Source organism: Oryx dammah, unplaced genomic scaffold (genome assembly GCF_014754425.2).
Source record: "Oryx dammah isolate SB20612 unplaced genomic scaffold, SCBI_Odam_1.1 HiC_scaffold_26, whole genome shotgun sequence".
Classification (NCBI taxonomy): domain Eukaryota; kingdom Metazoa; phylum Chordata; class Mammalia; order Artiodactyla; family Bovidae; genus Oryx; species Oryx dammah.
The window spans coordinates 86,544,291-86,561,239 of NW_024070210.1; the positions used below are offsets into that span (position 1 = coordinate 86,544,291).

A 16,949-nucleotide genomic window follows, 5' to 3' on the forward strand; every position below is an offset into this window, starting at 1 on the left:
TTTTTAAAAAATTTATTTATTTTTGGCTGTACTGGGTCTTTGTTGCTGCTTGGGCTTTTCTCTGGTTGGAGCGAGCGGGGGCTGCTCTTCAATGCGCTACACAGGCTTCTTACTGCAGTGGCTTCTTTTGTTGTGGAGCACAGGCTCAAGGGCACCGAGCTTCAGTAGTTGCGGCACGTGGGCTCAGTAGTTGCAGTTCCCAGGCTCTAAAGCACAGGCTCAATAGTTGTGTCACATGGGCTTAGTTGCTCTAAGGCATGTGGACTCTTCCTAGACCAGGGATCGAACTTGAATCTCCTGCATTGGTGGGTGGATTCTTTACCACTGAGCCACCAGGGAAACTCCTATTTTTCTATTTCTTAAAAAAAAATTTTATTTTGTCTGTGCCAGGTCTTTAGTTGCTGCATGTGGGGTCTTTCATTGCAGCATATGGGATCTAGGTCCCTGACCAGTGATCAGACCTGGCAGTCCTGGGTGTTCACTGGAAGGACTGATGTTGAAGCTGAAACTCCAGTACTTTGGCCACCTGATGCGGAGGGCTGACTCATTTGAAAAGACTCTGATGCTGGGAAAGACTGAGGGCAGGAGGAGAAGGGGATGAGAGAGGATGAGATGGCTGGATGGCATCACCAACTCAATGGACATGAGTCTGGGTGAACTCTGGGAGTTGGTGATGGACAGGGAGGCCTGGTGTGCTGTGGTTCATGGGGTCACAAACAGTTGGACACGACTGAGAGACTGAACTGAACTGAACCGAATCCTACATTGGGAGTGCAGAGTCTTAGCCACTGGACCACCTGGGAAGTCCCACATATATTCTTATATAATCTGTATTTTACCATTCCACTGTTTATAAACAGTTTCCTGTAAATATTTTTCAAAACTTTGAATTTTATTGTCTTCCTAGCACTTGATTCTTTTCATCTATCATAATTTGCTTAACAAATTCTCTATTATTAGAATTTAATCTATTTGAAGTGTTTTACTTCCCTTAACAATGTGATTACATTAATACATATTAATCACATTGTTGTATATATTAATCACAACAATGTGATTAATATATATTAATGTAAGTTTTTAAAAATTTTCTTATGATGTTTCTAAAAAGTGGATTCTTACTATTATTGCTAGAATTTTAATACAAAGGCACTATGAAAATACTATTGAAATAAATAATTTTTGAACTCAGAAGTCAAGCTAATCAACTCATTTTATAGCTCATAAAACTGCAGATGATAGAAAATGATAAGCTCAATAATAATTTAGAAATTATTATTACACAGTAATTTAGAAAGGGAGTTAGATTTGACTATTTGAAATTTTAGTATGATGAAGAGCATTACAAATAAACTTAAAGCACAAATGACAAGGTTCATTATCCAATTACAGATGTGGTAGGTGAAGAAGATAACAGAATTAGTTGGGAGACTGGTTACATTGAAGCAATAAATAAATTGATTGAGGAAATAAGTAAATATATTGAAGATAAAAGACTCAGGTTTCTTACTGTTGGAGAAGATATTTGTAAGTATGGAAAAACAGAAGTCTAGAATAATCTTGAAGTGTCAGATTACAATGAGAGATATTGGCAGGAATCCATGGTTTTAAAATATATATCCTGATAGATATAGAAATGGTCATAGATGCATGTATGTATATGTTTGTATATATATATATTTGCTTGTGTATGTGTGTATTGTACATGTATAATTCATAGATGTCTTAGTTCTGTCCACTGAGAGCGGCCAGAAGCAAGGACACTCCAGTAGCAATGATAGCACTAACATCCCAGACCTTAATTTAATACCATCCTCCTCTAAAGTGACTCAAAGCTGTTGGGCTGATTCTAAGTCTAGGTCAGAAAAAATGTAAAATGAATCTGGAACATCTCATTGTGCAAGAAAGTAAGACAACACTCAAAGAACGATGAGGACACATCAAAAGAACCACTCTAAAGCCTCTCCTACTAGACAAATCTGGGACAACTGGGGCATCAAAATGATGAAACTGTCAAAATGCAACTGACTGAAGAGACTAGAAACTTACAAGCTCAAACTGGTATAAAAATTAATACATACATGCTTACATAAATAAAAGATAGAAAAGGAAAAATTCTTCTTTGCAGAAAATTTCCAACTAATCTATATAGAAAGAATGATTGAAACAGAAAATTACCACTGTCGTCATGGTGGATGGCCCAGTAGAAAGTTGGCAATGGATACTAAGTTGTTTCTGGAAATTTGGTGAGGAATAAGATATTCCTTGGAACACCTTTTTACAAAATATTACTAATCAATTACAAAGAAAAAGCGGTGATTTTACGGTGGAGAAACATGACTGGCAAAAAGCCACAAGTGACAACCTGGAGAAGGTATTTGTAACATGTATAAAAGTCAAAGAATAACAGTTTCTTATGTGCTGTGAGCTGTGCTTAGCTGCTTAGTCATGTCCTACTCTTTGCAACCGCATGGACTGTAGCCTGCCGGGCTCTTCTGTCCATGAGGATTCTCCAGGCAAGAATACTGAAGTGGGTTGCCCTGTCCTTCTCCAGGGGATCTTCTCAATCCAGGGATTGAACCCAAGTCCCACATTGTAGGCGGATTCTTTATCATCTGAGCCACTCTCATATACAATTTGGAAGCAATTTCTCATATACAAAGAATTTCTACAAATCAGCATTTGTATTATAGTTCAATGTAAAATGTGCAAAAGATATGATAAGGCAATTAAGACAAGATATATAAATAGCCAATAGACATAGTAAAGATGTTCATCCTCACTAATAATGAAAGAAATACTGAAGAAACAAGATATCATTTTTTCCCTCTGTTGGACTGGCAAAAAATGACAGGTTGCTAATATGCCAATCTCTTCACTAGCACCAAAAAGCAGCTGAGTTAGAAGAGAAAATAAAGTGTTTTCCAAACTAATGTCACCTGCAAAATGGCAAGAGTAGATACCAGTGATTTTTCAAATAATCTATTATATACAGAGAGTTAGCATGCATTCCTTGCCAGTGTAGAAACTCCTTTCTGTGTGCTCACTGAGAGCTTCTTCCAGTGTTCTATTGAAAATTGTTACACAAATGGCTGTACACTAAAGTATTAACAGGAAGAGACAAGGTGAAGTATTAGTATGATAAGGTCAGACATCTTGAATAAATATTTATTTATCCCACCCATCAATTAATTTTTGAGCTCTTCTCTAAAAGCCTTAACACCACCATCCAACATCTGCTAGAATGCCTCTATTTTTCATTCATTCAACAAATAATTTACTGAACACCTGCTTTGTGCCAGGTCAGAGATAGGCTGAGAACTAAGCAGCAAGCAAAAAGAGATAAAATATATCTCTTCAGGGAGCATATTCTGTACAGGGGGAGACAGACAGCTTTAATCAGATAATCATGTAAATAACTGTAAATTGTAACAAAAGCACGTGGTATAAAGGAGAGATACACGATGATATGAGAATCTAAAACAGGGGAATTTGACTTTGTCAGGAAGTTTGGGGGAGGCTTCCCTAAGAAAGCTGGCTTGAGTTGAACTATGATGGATGAGAAGGTTACCTAGAAGAGGTAAGAGCATTTCAGGCAGAGCGGTGGCACGTGTAAAGAAAAGCTCTGTGGCAGGAGGCAGTAAGATGAGTAAGGGGTTGGAAAAGAGAGAAATAGAAGGGAAGCTGGTGTGAGCAAAGGATGTTAAGGCACATGGGGCCAGCCCTGTGAAGGGTGGGACCTTTGTCCCTGAAGCTGGGAAGGGCTGTAATTCCTGGAACAGGACTAGCTCTGTGTTTGAAGACGATACCTCTCACTGCCATGGGTGCCATTCTCTCAACATCAAACTTGAATGAATACAAACCATTAGTCAACTGTCCGCACAGTTCCATCCTCCCTACTGCTCCAGGGATCACAGATTTGATCTTTGTTTCTTATGACAGACATTGGGAGGGGAAATCCTCTCCTGCTTCTCCCCTTGATTCCTTGTCACCCAGCTCTTTTCCAGAGGGTATTGCTCCTGTCCTCCCTCCATCCCATGCTGATTCCCGCATGCCCTTCCATTTGTCCTTTTCTCTCTCCATGTGTGGGCCTGAGAAAGGGATGCAGAACCAGCAGAGGGTTCAGGAAGGCAAATGGAAAATGATTATTAAACAAACTGAAAACTACTGCTCGAAGCACAAACAAAATGCTTTGAAACTATCATCTGACTGAAATGGTGAATTGTAAAACTGAGAGTAATAATACCACTGAAGTTTATTTACAACGTTGCCTGGGCAGAGGGTATCAGGAGAGGGAAGGCAGGAGGTCATTCCATCCTTTAGACCGAGTTGTGGTCACTGACACTGATGCAAGAGGAACTGAACATTTTGCAAGTAGTCTTAGTGAATTTAAACATTATAATTTCTGGGGCAGGGGGAGAAGGGGGCAAAACAAACAGGTTAAAAGTTATTTAGAATTACTGTACATCAAAGGCACACCTGTATACATGCAGAATTTCATGGATGAAATATTGAATAAGTAAAAGCATGTTGTAGTAGAATACATAGGATGTAATGATCTATAAAAATTTTTAAAACAAGAAAAATTAAGCTATATATTAAATATATAAATCCATTACACCTGCAATCTCCCTTCACTGATCAAGGTCATCTTAGTTGTAGCTATTTAAAGAAAAGTGTGTGTCCTCCAAGTGTACTTAGCCTAAACAGTATGTTTGCCTGAGCTGTTTCTCAGAAACCTGGAGTCAGCTGAGTCTAATTCAAGCTGAGCTGGTTAACACTGGGTAGGACCACTGACCCTCCAGCTAGGCAGCCCGAGTGTCAGCTTGGGGACCTTTTGACATCAGAGGCTAAAAATTTACCCTTGGATAATGACAAGTGCTCCATTTTAACAAGCCCCCTCTGGGTCCACCTGCCAATGCAGGAGACGCAAGAGATAAGAGTTTGATCCCTGGGTCTGGAAGAGTCCCTGGGGTAGGAGATGGCAACTCACTCTACTATTCTTGCCTGAAAAATTCCAAGGATGGAGGAGTCTGGAGGGCTATAGTCCACGGGCTCACAAAGAATCAGACACGGCTGAGCACGTTCCCATGAAGAAGCCTGTTGCTTGGTAGTTACTCCCGTGCAGAATGATTCCCTCACCTTTTCCTCATTTCCAGTCACCTGTCCCCATGCTTCCCAAGCCTAAGACCACTCTGGTCCTTTATCCCCTAAATATCTCAAGCCCTTTGAGGCAGGTTTGAGACTTGTTCTCCGTTCTCCTTGCTTGACTGCCTTGTGGATAGACCCTTTCCTTGCCGCAGACATCAGTATTTCAGCATTTTGGCTTGATGCATGTCAGGCAAATGAACCTGGATGAGTAACATTTATGTGCACTAGAAAGCATAAAGATACAGGAAGGAATAAAAGTCCCAATTACAAGAGGATGGATACCTCTGGGAGGAGGAAGGGCCATGTGAGGGGGACTGACAAGGAGTACACAGGACTGGAGGTGGTCTTGGTTCATTATATTAGTATTTAGGCCTTCTTATATTTATGCGTATTTTCCAATCAATTTTTAAGAAGAAAAAATTGACCACCTAAGTTGCCGTTGAACTACTGATAAGAAAAGGGGACAGAAACAAGAACTGTTACCTCTTTGCTAGTGACTGACTCTCTGTTTAAGAACAGATTCTAGAAAGGTTCCCGCCCTGGATGTCATGGAATAGTCTCATGATAAGATACAGACAGAGCATTAATGGGCAGCACTCAGACCCCATCAGGATAAGTTGCAGCGATTTAAACTCCAGCTGTACTGAATGAGGAGACCCTGGGGTATTGGCAGAACTAGCCTGAAACTGGACCTATACTGCTTCTAACAAGAAACTGAGTTGTTTTTCAGAGACAAGAGAACAAAACCACAAGTCATACAGCCAAAATATGCACAGAGGAGAAAATTTTGACCTCAGACAACACCCAAAAGCAAAGTTTCTCCTTCCACAGAACCAAAGGACCGGGAGAAGACTGGAGCCTGATTGCTGGAGCCCTTTCTGAAGCGACGGGTCTGCTGTCCCAGAAGAGCTGGTGTTAAAGTCTCCTTAACCACACCTCATCATAAATGGCTGAGTCCCAAAGCCCTTCAGTGAAAACTTGCCCCAATGCTTTTACCAACCAAACCCCAGATCAGGGAAGATGCAGATGTGAGCCATACCTCCTGTCTCCTGCCAGCTGACCTCAAAATAAAATCTTTTCTCAAAAGCTGTGCCATAGTATTGGCTTCTGTGCCCTTTGGGCAATGAACCCTTTGCTTGGTAACACTGGTCCCATCTTTACAGCCATAAAGTACGATCTCACCCACACTAGCATGGACCATATACAATCAGCTCATCAGAAGAGCAGCGAATCTTGGAGGCTCCCTCACGGTCCCTGTTGGATGAGCATGGATGGTACTGGAGTCTTTACATAGTTCAGTATTTCACATGGCATCAAGTCGACTCACCTGCTGTTCCATGGTGCTCGGATCAATAAAAGTCACCAGGTCTATGGAAAAGTGACCAATCACGTTTTTCATTTTACAAGCCTTTCCAATTTGAAGGCACAAAGAACTGAGAACTTGGGGATCCACTGAGGTCTGAGGAACGGTGGTCCCGGAGGAGATGAATGGGCCTTCAGCATGAAACTGGTCCCCTGTTGACAGCAGCCTGATTTCTCCATTGGGTTCTATCAGCATGTCCACCGTCACGTTGGTAATACTCTCTGAAGGTGGGTACGCTTCAATCACGCCTCCTGGGGGGAATAGCATGGAGTGGGTAAAAGGACACACTCGCGTGGACTGTGCCCATTAAGAGCAAGAGGAAAAAACTCAGGCTTTGGCAGAGGGACTCAGGCTCAGAGCCTGCATCTGCCATGTCTTGTGAGACTTTGGGCAAGTAGCTTCAATTCTATAAATTTCCTTTCCATCATTTCTAAAATCAGCATAGTAAGACCTATCTCACCAGACTGTTGTGAATCTTTGTGATCTACAGTATTTAGTCCAATGCTTGGTGTGTAGTTGGACTCAGTGAGTGGTGGTTTTGATCCTAACTAGGAAGACACTAGGAAGATATCAAGCCTATGCCCATTCATTCTAAATGATGAACCTGAGGTCTATAGCAAATCTCTCAGGGGGAGTTAATTGCCCAAAGGCCACAGTTTGTACCTTGAGGACCACTGCGCTTCCTGTTCAACTTCTCTGCTTTTTCAAGTTCTGACAGGTTAGAGCTTTTATCAGACATAAGAGAATACTGACCATTATGTCAGCCAAAGGACTTCTACATATAGCTGGTTTGTTTTAAAATATGGAGCCAGAAAATGCTGCCATTCTTGAGAAACAGGTAAGCTTGCTCCGTGCTGATAATGGGAGCTTTATAATTTATCTTACTTCACCTTCTGCTCTGAATAGCAAAAATCACAGAGGCAAATTTGTTGTTTAGGTGCTAAACTAAATTGACTCTGCAAACACATGGACTGGAGCCCGCCAGGCTCCTCTGTCCATGGGATTCTCCAGGCAAGAATACTGGAGTGGGGCTGCTATTTCCTACTCCAGGGGATCTTCCCAACCCAGGGGTCAAACCCGCATCCCCTGTATCGGCAGGCAGATTCTTTACCGTTGCACCACCTGGGAAGCCTGCCCACAAAATTTACATGGTCCTATTTTCTGTCTTTAGGCCTAACCTGTAAATCTTACTGTATATATCCCTTTTAGAGAAAAAAAAAAGAATATTATTTGTGAAGAATTAGATAACATAATTTAAAAGTGTTCCTAGACAAGGCAGCCTCTGGAGCCCAACAGTATTAAGATAAATTTGACGTGTATTTTGGGAATTTGCTGGGAGGTGACCTATGCTCACAGGCTTTGAACAGCATATATGGTTAAATCCTGAGATTTAAAAATGTCTCAAATGCAGCCATCTGTTACTTTATATAAAACACTCTTTCCTTAAATGTCTATAAATGTGGTTAAAGCTGGTCCTAAAGAAAACTGAGTTTCAGAAGAAAAGCTAATTCATCTTCTTGGTTGGTTTGAGATATGCTTTTCTTTAAATGAGGTTTTCGAGTGTGTGCTGTACCTAAATACTGGTTGCTGGAGGTTTAGCAAGGTAAAAGTAACAAAACAATAATAACACAATGCACAAAAACAAGCAAAAAACCTATTGAGTCTCTCTGATTCAGAAGACTTTGTGGCTTTCACTATCACCTACATTTTGAAAGATGATGTTCCAGTGAAAACACTCGTCCTTTATAGTTAACAAGGTTATTTTCCTTCAGAGTAGCTTATTTGTATTGTCTTCTCAGTATTAGGACCACAGTCTCTTCAGTGTTACTTTTTTTCCTTTTGAAGTAATTAATCCCCCTTTTAAAAAATGTATTGCCTTTGCTATAACGCTTTGACAATGTAGAAGTCAAATCTATAAGTACATTTCAGAGAGGAGAAATGAAATGGAAACAGGCCACGGGGAAGATGGCAGGAGATGGTAGCCTTAGGGTCAGGAAATCTGGGTGGGCAGCCTTGCTCAGTCAGTAATCATTTTATGTAGGCTCTGGGCTCAGAGCTGGGAATAGGTTTGAAAACACATGACTCCCCAGAACCAGATTTCTGAGACATGCTAGAATTGTGGGCTCTAACTGCGTTTCCACTCACCACGCACTTGTGTGATTTTGTCCCAGTCACTTCCTATCGTTAAGCCTGTTTCTTTGTCTATCAAAGTGTCTCAATAAAGCTTGTTCTTCCTCCTATAAATAAGTATTACGCTTACAACACGGCTGAAATAGAGGAAGAAAGGATAGAAATGATGGAGGCTGAGACAAAGCCTAAGCCTGTGGTTGTACAGCTCATGTGAGATAGAAACCCTTTCTAATCTACAAAGCTCACATGAAAATAAATAGGCTAGAGGAAGGTTTGCAGACTGACCTTGGAAGACCTTCAAACTTCCTAACATCCTGTCATGTATGAATCTGAGATCTTCAGGGTCTTCCCCTCATAACTTGAAAAAAATCCTTTATTCTTAACCATGTTTTGTTATGAAAGTGTTAGTTGCTCAGAGAGTATTAGGTCTCACTCTTTGAGACTCCTATGGACTGTAGCCTGTCAAGTTCCTCTGTCCATGGGATTCTCTTGGCAAGAATACTGGAGTGGGCTGCCATTCCCTTCTCCAGGGGATCTTCTCAACCCAGGGATCGAACTCTGGTCTCCCTCCCTACAGGCAGATTTTTTACCGTCTGAGTCATGGAAGTCAAGTCAGGTACACCTGGTGTGCCTACCTACTTTATTTTCTCCCATTTATGCACAGGGTTGACTCTTAGTTTTACTTTTCTGGTAGTGGGTTTATGTGGAAATTTGTAGAATCACAGAAATTAATATTGAGAAGACACTAGAGATTGTACAGTATAACTGCCCTCTGCTTCTCCCCGCACCAGTGAAGAATCCTTTCTCAGCATTCTTGTTAGACTGTGGGCTGTCTGATCTAAATATTTCATTAACAGTGAGTTTACTATGCCCTTCCACCCCACTCTGCCTTGCAGTGTGTTGCAACGCCCAATAGATCTTTCTTTTTCTATACGATCTCATACCCTGAGCTAAGAGGTATTCCTTGGTAAATGTACCCATTGTCTCTGGCCAAGACTCCTGGAGTAGCACAGGGGTAGCCGTTTATTGGCTCTGTTAAGTATTCACAGAGTGATTTGAGGAGAGTTACTTAATCTTTTGTACCTCAGTTTCCTTCTCTGTGAAGTGAGGGTGATAATGGTACCCACCTCACAGGGCTGTTAGGAGGGTTAAAGAAATTAATATAGGTGTGCTTAGAATAGAGCCTAAGGACTTCCCTGGTGGTCTAGTGGTTAAGACTCCATGCTTCCATTGCAGGGGGCATGGGTTCGATCCTTAGTCAGGGAACTAAGAACTCACTTGCCTCACATGCCACGAGGAGCTCATGGTAAGCACAGACTGTGCTGATTATGTTGTTTCCACTGTGCTGTTCTCGCCATTGGGTTGTTGCTGCTGCTGCTCGTATCATCTGATATTATTATGATGTGCGTGCATGCATGCTATGTGGCTTCAGTCGTGTCCTACTCCATGCGACTCTATGGACTGTCGCCTGCCAGGCTCCCCTGTCCATGGGATTCTCCAGGGAAGAATACTGGAGCAGGCTGCTGTTCCCTCTTCCAGGGGATCTTCCCAACCCAGGGATCAAACCCATGTCTCTTACATCTCCTGCACTGGCGGAAAGGTTCTTAACCACTAGTGTCACCTGGGAAGCCCTATTATTATGATATTATTATATATTTATGTTACATGTTATCATTTGACAGTGGTGAATAGAGTGGAAAGATAGCTTCTGTGGTCTGTATCCTAGCCTTCTCTTATGTATGTGGTAAGCATATAAGAATATCCACCTTATACTGTTACCTCCTAAAGAGTGAGGGGCAATGTGTTGTAGCATTCCCACAGGACCTCCACAACTGCTCCATTCATTCCCTCATCCACTGACCTCCTAACATCATCAGAAAATTGAGAAGTCAGGGGTTTTGATCCAGGACTATCAGTCAGTTCAGTCACTCAGTCATGTCTGACTCTTTGTGACCCCAAGGACTGCAGCACCCCAGGATCCCCTGTCCATCTCCAACTCCTGGAGACTACGTAAACTCATGTCCATTGTATCAGTGATGCCATCCAACCATCTCATCCTCTGTTGACCCCTTCTCTTCCCACCTTCAATCTTTCCCAGCATCAGGGTCTTTCCCAATGAGTCGGTTTTTCACATCAGGTGGCCAAAGTATTGGAGTTTCAGCTTCAGCATCAGTCCTTCTAATGAATATTCAGGACTGATTTCCTTTAGGATGGACTGGTTGGATCTCTTTGAAGTCCAAGGGACTCTCAAGAGTCTTCTCCAACACCACAGTTCAAAAGCATCATTCTTTGGTGCTCAGCTTTCTTTATAGTCCAACATCCATACATGACTAGTGGAAAAACCATAGCTTTGTCTAGATGGACCTTTGTTGGTAAAGTAATGTCTCTGCTTTTTAAATATGCTGTCTGGGTTGGTCATAGCTTTTCTTCCAATAGTAAGTGTCTTTTCATTTCATGGAAGCAGTCACCATCTGCTCCATGGGGCTCCAAAATCACTTTGGGCTCCAAGACTATACTGGGTTTTTATTTACAAGGTCTAACTTCAGAACTGGAAGTGAGACCATTTCTTCTCTCCTAGAAAATGGAAGGAGAAACTCACATTTCTTGAAGAATTATTTTGAGTCAGGCTCCGTGGTAGAAACCTTCATATATGTATTTCATTGAATCCTGTCAACAACCCTGTAAGTAGGTGAGGAAACTGGGCCTCCGAGGGTTTAAGAACTTTGCTCAAGGTCAAGGATGAGATCCAAACTCAGGTTGTCTGATTCCAAAGCCTACTTCTCAGGAGAAGTCTGTGGTGCCAAAATATGGTCAGAATCTCGAGCTACGCATGGCATGCCTGGCCTGCTCAGTTACTGTTTACTTAAGAGGCTGAGTGCAGGATAAATATTTAGGCAAAGTTTCAAAGAAAAATCTGTTTGGAGGAGCACTTTTCTAAACCAATGCAAGAGTTTCTAGGTATTCATACTGGCCCCAGGTTTACCCAAAACTAGAATGCAAGGTTGTGCAGACCAAACCTCAATAGAAGCTTTACAGTCTTATTTACCTTGACTGAGAAATGTTTGCAGGAATTTCCTCCATGTTGGGAACCGTTTCTCATTGACTGGCTGTGCGTGCTGTGCTAAAATGCCTGCCAGCTCCTCGGAGATCTTCACCAAAGCTGGCTCCTGCAGAAACAAATTAAATAGAACCACAAGCAATTTTACTGCAGAAATGAAAACTGCTTGTGGAGTGATTAAAAACCAGGCCTCCAACAGGCAAAAAAAATGTGGTTACTGTTTACCCAGAGTCAGAAAGCCATTTTGAAAATTTTCTCTATTTTTTCCAGCCATTTCAATTTTCATACCTCAAAGTGATTTGGCCCCAAAATATTGCCACTAATCATGCCTGTTGTCTCCAAAGGCAGCCTTCTGCCTGGGAGTCAGGTAAACCCAGTTTCAGACCCACAGCAGCCTGACCAATGGCATGTCCTTGGACACTGTGTCTCCTCACTCTGGGCCTCAGTTTCTCATTGTGTGAAAGGCAGGGTTCACAACCTTCTCCCTCAGTTTCATCACACTGGAATTTTTTTTTATTAAAAATTTTTATTGGAGTATAGTTGATTTACATGTTAATTTCTTCTATGTAGCAAAGTGACTTGGTTTTATATCTTTTTATATTTGTTTCCATTATGATTTATCACAGGATATTGAATATAGTTCCCTGTGCTATATAGTAGGACCCAACTTCCAATGGCACCCCGCTCCAGTACTCTTGCCTGGAAAATCCCATGGGCGGAGGAGCCTGGTGGGCTGCAGTCCATGGGGTCGTGAAGAGTCAGATATGACTGAGTGACTTCACTTTTCCCTTTCATGCATTGGAGAAGGAAATGGCAACCCACTCCAGTGTTCTTGCCTGGAAAATCCCATGGATGGAGGAGCCTGGTGGGCTGCATCCATGGGGTCGCTAAGAGTCAGGCACGACTGAGCGACTTCACTTTCACTTTCCCTTTCATGCATTGGAGAAGGAAACGGCAACCCACTCCAGGGTTCTTGCCTGGAGAATCCCAGGGACGGGGGAGCCTGGTGGGCTGCTGTCTATGGGGTCGTACAGAGTCGGACACGACTGAAGCGACTTAGCAGCAGCAGCAGCAACCTCCCTCCCCACCTCGCTCAGTCATGTCCAACTCTTTGTGACCTCATGGACTGTAGCCTGCCAAGCTCCTCTGTCCGTGGGTATTCTCTCGGCAAGAATACTGGAGTGTGTTGTCATGCCCTCCTCCAGAGAACCTTCCCAACCCAAGGATCAAACCCAGCTCTCCCACATTGCAGGTGGATTCTTTACCATCTGAGTCATCAGGGAAGCCCACAGACACTAAAAGAGTAACCCATATATATGCTGCTTCCTAGAGACGCACTTCAAAACTAAAAACACACAAAGTCTGAAAGTAAGAGAACGGAAAACAGTATTTTACACAAAAGGAAAAAAATTTTTTTTTATCTTATAACAGTAACAGAGCTGACCCTGAGAGAGATCATGGAGTTGGCAGAGTCTTTCTCAGTCACCTTTATCTCTTTAAGCCGTGCCCTTTCCCCCTGGTAGGGGGACCTCCATGTAACTGTGGGATCAAAGCCTGAAACCACAGCTGAGGCCGTAGAGGTGAGATTTCATGAGGTCAGGTTGGAAGAGTGAGGTGGGATTTCAGGAGGTTGGGTCAGGAGAAAGAGGTGGGGAGGGAGGTCAGGTTGGGAGAGTGAGGTGGGGAGCGGTGTGGTTCTCAATCACCTGATGTTCCGCAGTAGGTCACAGCCTCATCTGACTAGACGTGAGGTGAGGCTGGCCCCCACCCCAAGGTGAAAACAGTAGGAAACCCTCTAATGAATAAAAAAACTGGGGTTTCTGACATAAAGAGACTTGGTTTCTGACATAAAGAGACTTGGTTTGTGAGGACAATTTTTTTGTTTTTTTTTTGCAAAGTCTTAGACTAACTAAAATTTTTTAGATAAAAGCCATCTCTTCAGATTTCATTTCTCTCAGAAGAGCAGCTTTAGGCACTAGACATCTGATAGGCAGAATTCATATTCAAAATGGGGGACATTGACAAGAAAAACTCAGGCTTGTTCTGGGTTGCTGGGGAAATTTCTCATCTGTGAGTGGTCATCAGTTATTTGGAAGAATCAGAAAGAATCAGCTTTGGTGAGTGGAGCGGGAAGGAATCTTAGAAATAATCTGCATAGCCATTTATTTTCAATTTCTGCACCATTAAAAAGTGATTGTCCTTCCCCTCCCCTCAGCTCCTTGGAACATCTGGCTCATTCTGGGTTGAGGGCCCTCTGAAAATCTACAATGGAAGACAAATATCTGAGCGTACACTTTGGGCAGGTCCCAGTAACCTGAATAATGTCTGAAATATCTAGAAAATCCTGGTGGGAGACTCTCATCAGTCAGTTTAGTAAGTGCTTGACATACAAAACCAAAGTGCCACGAGGAAGGGAGAGTGCCGCTGCTCACCCCCATTCAGGATGCCTCCTGCACAGTCCAGGACGTTAAGAAGGGCTGGGGAAGCCGGCTCACACAGCGAGCCTCTGCCTCAGGAGGGAAATTGCTGTCAAAGCCAAGCACTTTGTATCCTGCACAACTGATGTTTTCTCTGCCCTTTACTGTACATTAATAACCTTGTCTCCCCAAGGCCCTGCATTTAAATCATAAACAAGCACACAAAACATGCAGTTCCAACAACCTGGACCACTTCTCGTTTCCTTCTTTGAACATTGTCCTCCAAACCCATCTTTCTTCTTACTTTATAATTGTCTCTGTTAAAACTACTCTCCTCTATCAAAAAAGACCAATTGTCAGTGATTCATGCAGTGCCCCAAAGGTGGGACAATGAAACACGGCTGTGGGTTCCCACTCTGCTTATGAAACTGAGTGTCAAGGAAGGAACCCATGTAGGGCAGACCCTCTACCAGGACAGTGGAGACTTACTTTTTGTCCTTCCCTGATTAAAGGTGTTGAAATGCTCTCTGCTATCACATCACGTCAGCCCAAGAGAAATAATTCACTTATTCATTCATTCATGCAAGAAATGGCAGGTACTTAAAGGAGTTGAAATCACTGAGACTGTAAGTGGGATGGTGGTTGTCAGGGGGACAGGGAGTGGGGAGTTAGTGTTTAATGGGTATGGAGGTTTGGTTTTTTAAGACAGAAAAAGAGTTCTGGAGCTGGGTGGTGGTGATGGTTACACAACATTGTGGAGGTAGTTAATACCATTGAACTGTAGACTTAAAAATGGTTAAGATGGTAAATTTTTATTTTATGGGTATCTTACCACAAGAAAAAAAATTGAGGAAAAATATTAGAGAATGTCAGATCTAACTTAACTAAGGAAAAAAGTGTTTATGTGTTGTGGTGGGGGGAGACTAGAGATGGAGGTGAGATAGATGAAAGCTTTTCCACCTGTCTCAAAAGTGAAAGTGAAAGTTGCTCAGTGGTGTCCGACTGTCTGTGACCCCATGGGGCTATAGAGTCTATGGAATTCTCCAGGACAGGATACTGGAGTGGGTAGCCTTTCCCTTCTCCAGGGATCTTCCCAACTGGGGGATCTTCCCAACCCAGGGATCCAACCCAGGTCTCCCACACTGCAGGCGGATTCTTTACCAGCTGAGCCACAAGTGAAGCCCAAGAATACTGGAGTGGGTAGCCTATCCCTTCTCCAGGGGATCTTCCTGACCCAGGAATCGAACCGGGGTCTCCTGCATTGCAGGCGGATTCTTTACCAACTGAGCTACGAGGGAAGCCTACGTCTCAAAACTAGATCCCTATCCACTTGAGTCAGAACTCTTCAGTACCACACACAAAGGCCCTCTGTGGCCTGACCTCGGATTCCTAAAGCAGCCTGTCTTCTCTCTGTCTTCTAGCCTTGCCCCAAACTGCCCTGGCGCAGTCTCTTTCTTCTGCCTTCCTTCTTCCACTCCCTCCTCTGGGTGACTCCTTCACACCCTCTCTGAGTTAGTTCCGGTCACTCCTCCTCCAGGAAGCCTTCTCTGCTCTCAAGGGGGGCCGTCTTTCATGTTCTCCAGCTTCTGGGGGCTCCTCAGGGGCGTGGTCACTGGCTTTGTGGGCAGGCTCCCGGTGCTCAGCACAGGGAACACCCAATATGTGTGGCTGCAATAAACACAGGGGCCTGGCCCCAAGCAGCTGAAGTTACAGGATACAGGAAAATGGGAACCCTTGCAACAGGCTCCCACCTTGCTGCCCAGGAACCACCTGGCGGGGATGACTGCTTAAGAACCAATTCTTCCTGGGTGGATTTTATGAGATTCCCGGCCTCTGAGGAACAATGGGAAGATAAATAAGGTGACATTTATAAAGTATCACTTCAGATGCAACATGCTATGTGAGGGCCAATAATTAACTCGTAAGGCTGTGGCTTGAGAGAGGCATCTGGACACGGTGTCAGGCTGCCTGCACTACCTCTGCCTACAAAGCCAGCCATCCCACCTTGATCCACAGCGTTTGTATTGTGTACAGCAAAGGGGTAAACTTCCTAGAGGAAAGTCTGCTGTGGAAATCATGTCCCATTGTGAGAAGCACACAGCTGAAGGCCCTGGGAGGGTAACACTCGATAGGGGATGCTAGGGACATGGAGGCAGCTTGGGGCCACAAGGAACTCTCTAAAAGGTATACAGAGGAATAATGGGGTGGGGGTATTAACTGTTCAATTTATTTCTGTATTTTGAAAGCATCTGATAGGAAATAGAAGGATTATACTAAGAATGGCCTTAGCTCCATTGAAGAGATGTCAGATGTGAGTTCTCGGCTTGGAGAGAGTTTCTGTTCTGCTCAAACATAATTATCACAACTTTAAGGGCAGATGCTGATAAGGGAAGATCTGTAGCTACTTGGGTTTATTCTATTCAGAGTAAACTTAAGTACACACTGATGCCCACAGCCACAGACATATAAAACCATGCTACACAACCCCAAAATTCATGTGAATCCTCAGAACAGTGTTCATAAAATACTTTCTCTTGTTACAGCAGGCTCACATTCATTATCTCCTTTGGTCCTGACACCAACACTCTGAGGCAGGCGAGCACAGGATTATTCCCCGTGCTTTTCAAATGGGGAGCTGAGGCCCCTAGAGTGAAGAGGCTTGTGTAAGGTCACATGCTGAGTTATCAGATTCTGTTATGGGGTGATTTTCAACACGAGATTGAAGACAGAAAACGATTGTTCCCCCCACATTTTACCCTTGCAGTGTGTATATGTATGTGTTTGTGTGTGTGTGTGTGTGTGTGTGTGTGTGTGTGTGTGTGTGTGTGTG

General features: G+C 43.2%; 1 protein-coding gene across 1 annotated transcript in view; it reads right to left on the minus strand.

Annotated features, from left to right (window-relative positions):
- LOC120852518 (IQ domain-containing protein H-like) overlaps positions 1 to 16,949 on the minus strand; it is a 112,832-nt gene that overhangs the window by 49,587 nt on the left and 46,296 nt on the right. The window contains 2 exon segments of the mRNA XM_040225798.1: positions 6,479 to 6,765; positions 11,691 to 11,811. Of these exon segments, the coding sequence (XP_040081732.1) occupies positions 6,479 to 6,765; positions 11,691 to 11,811 (408 nt within the window).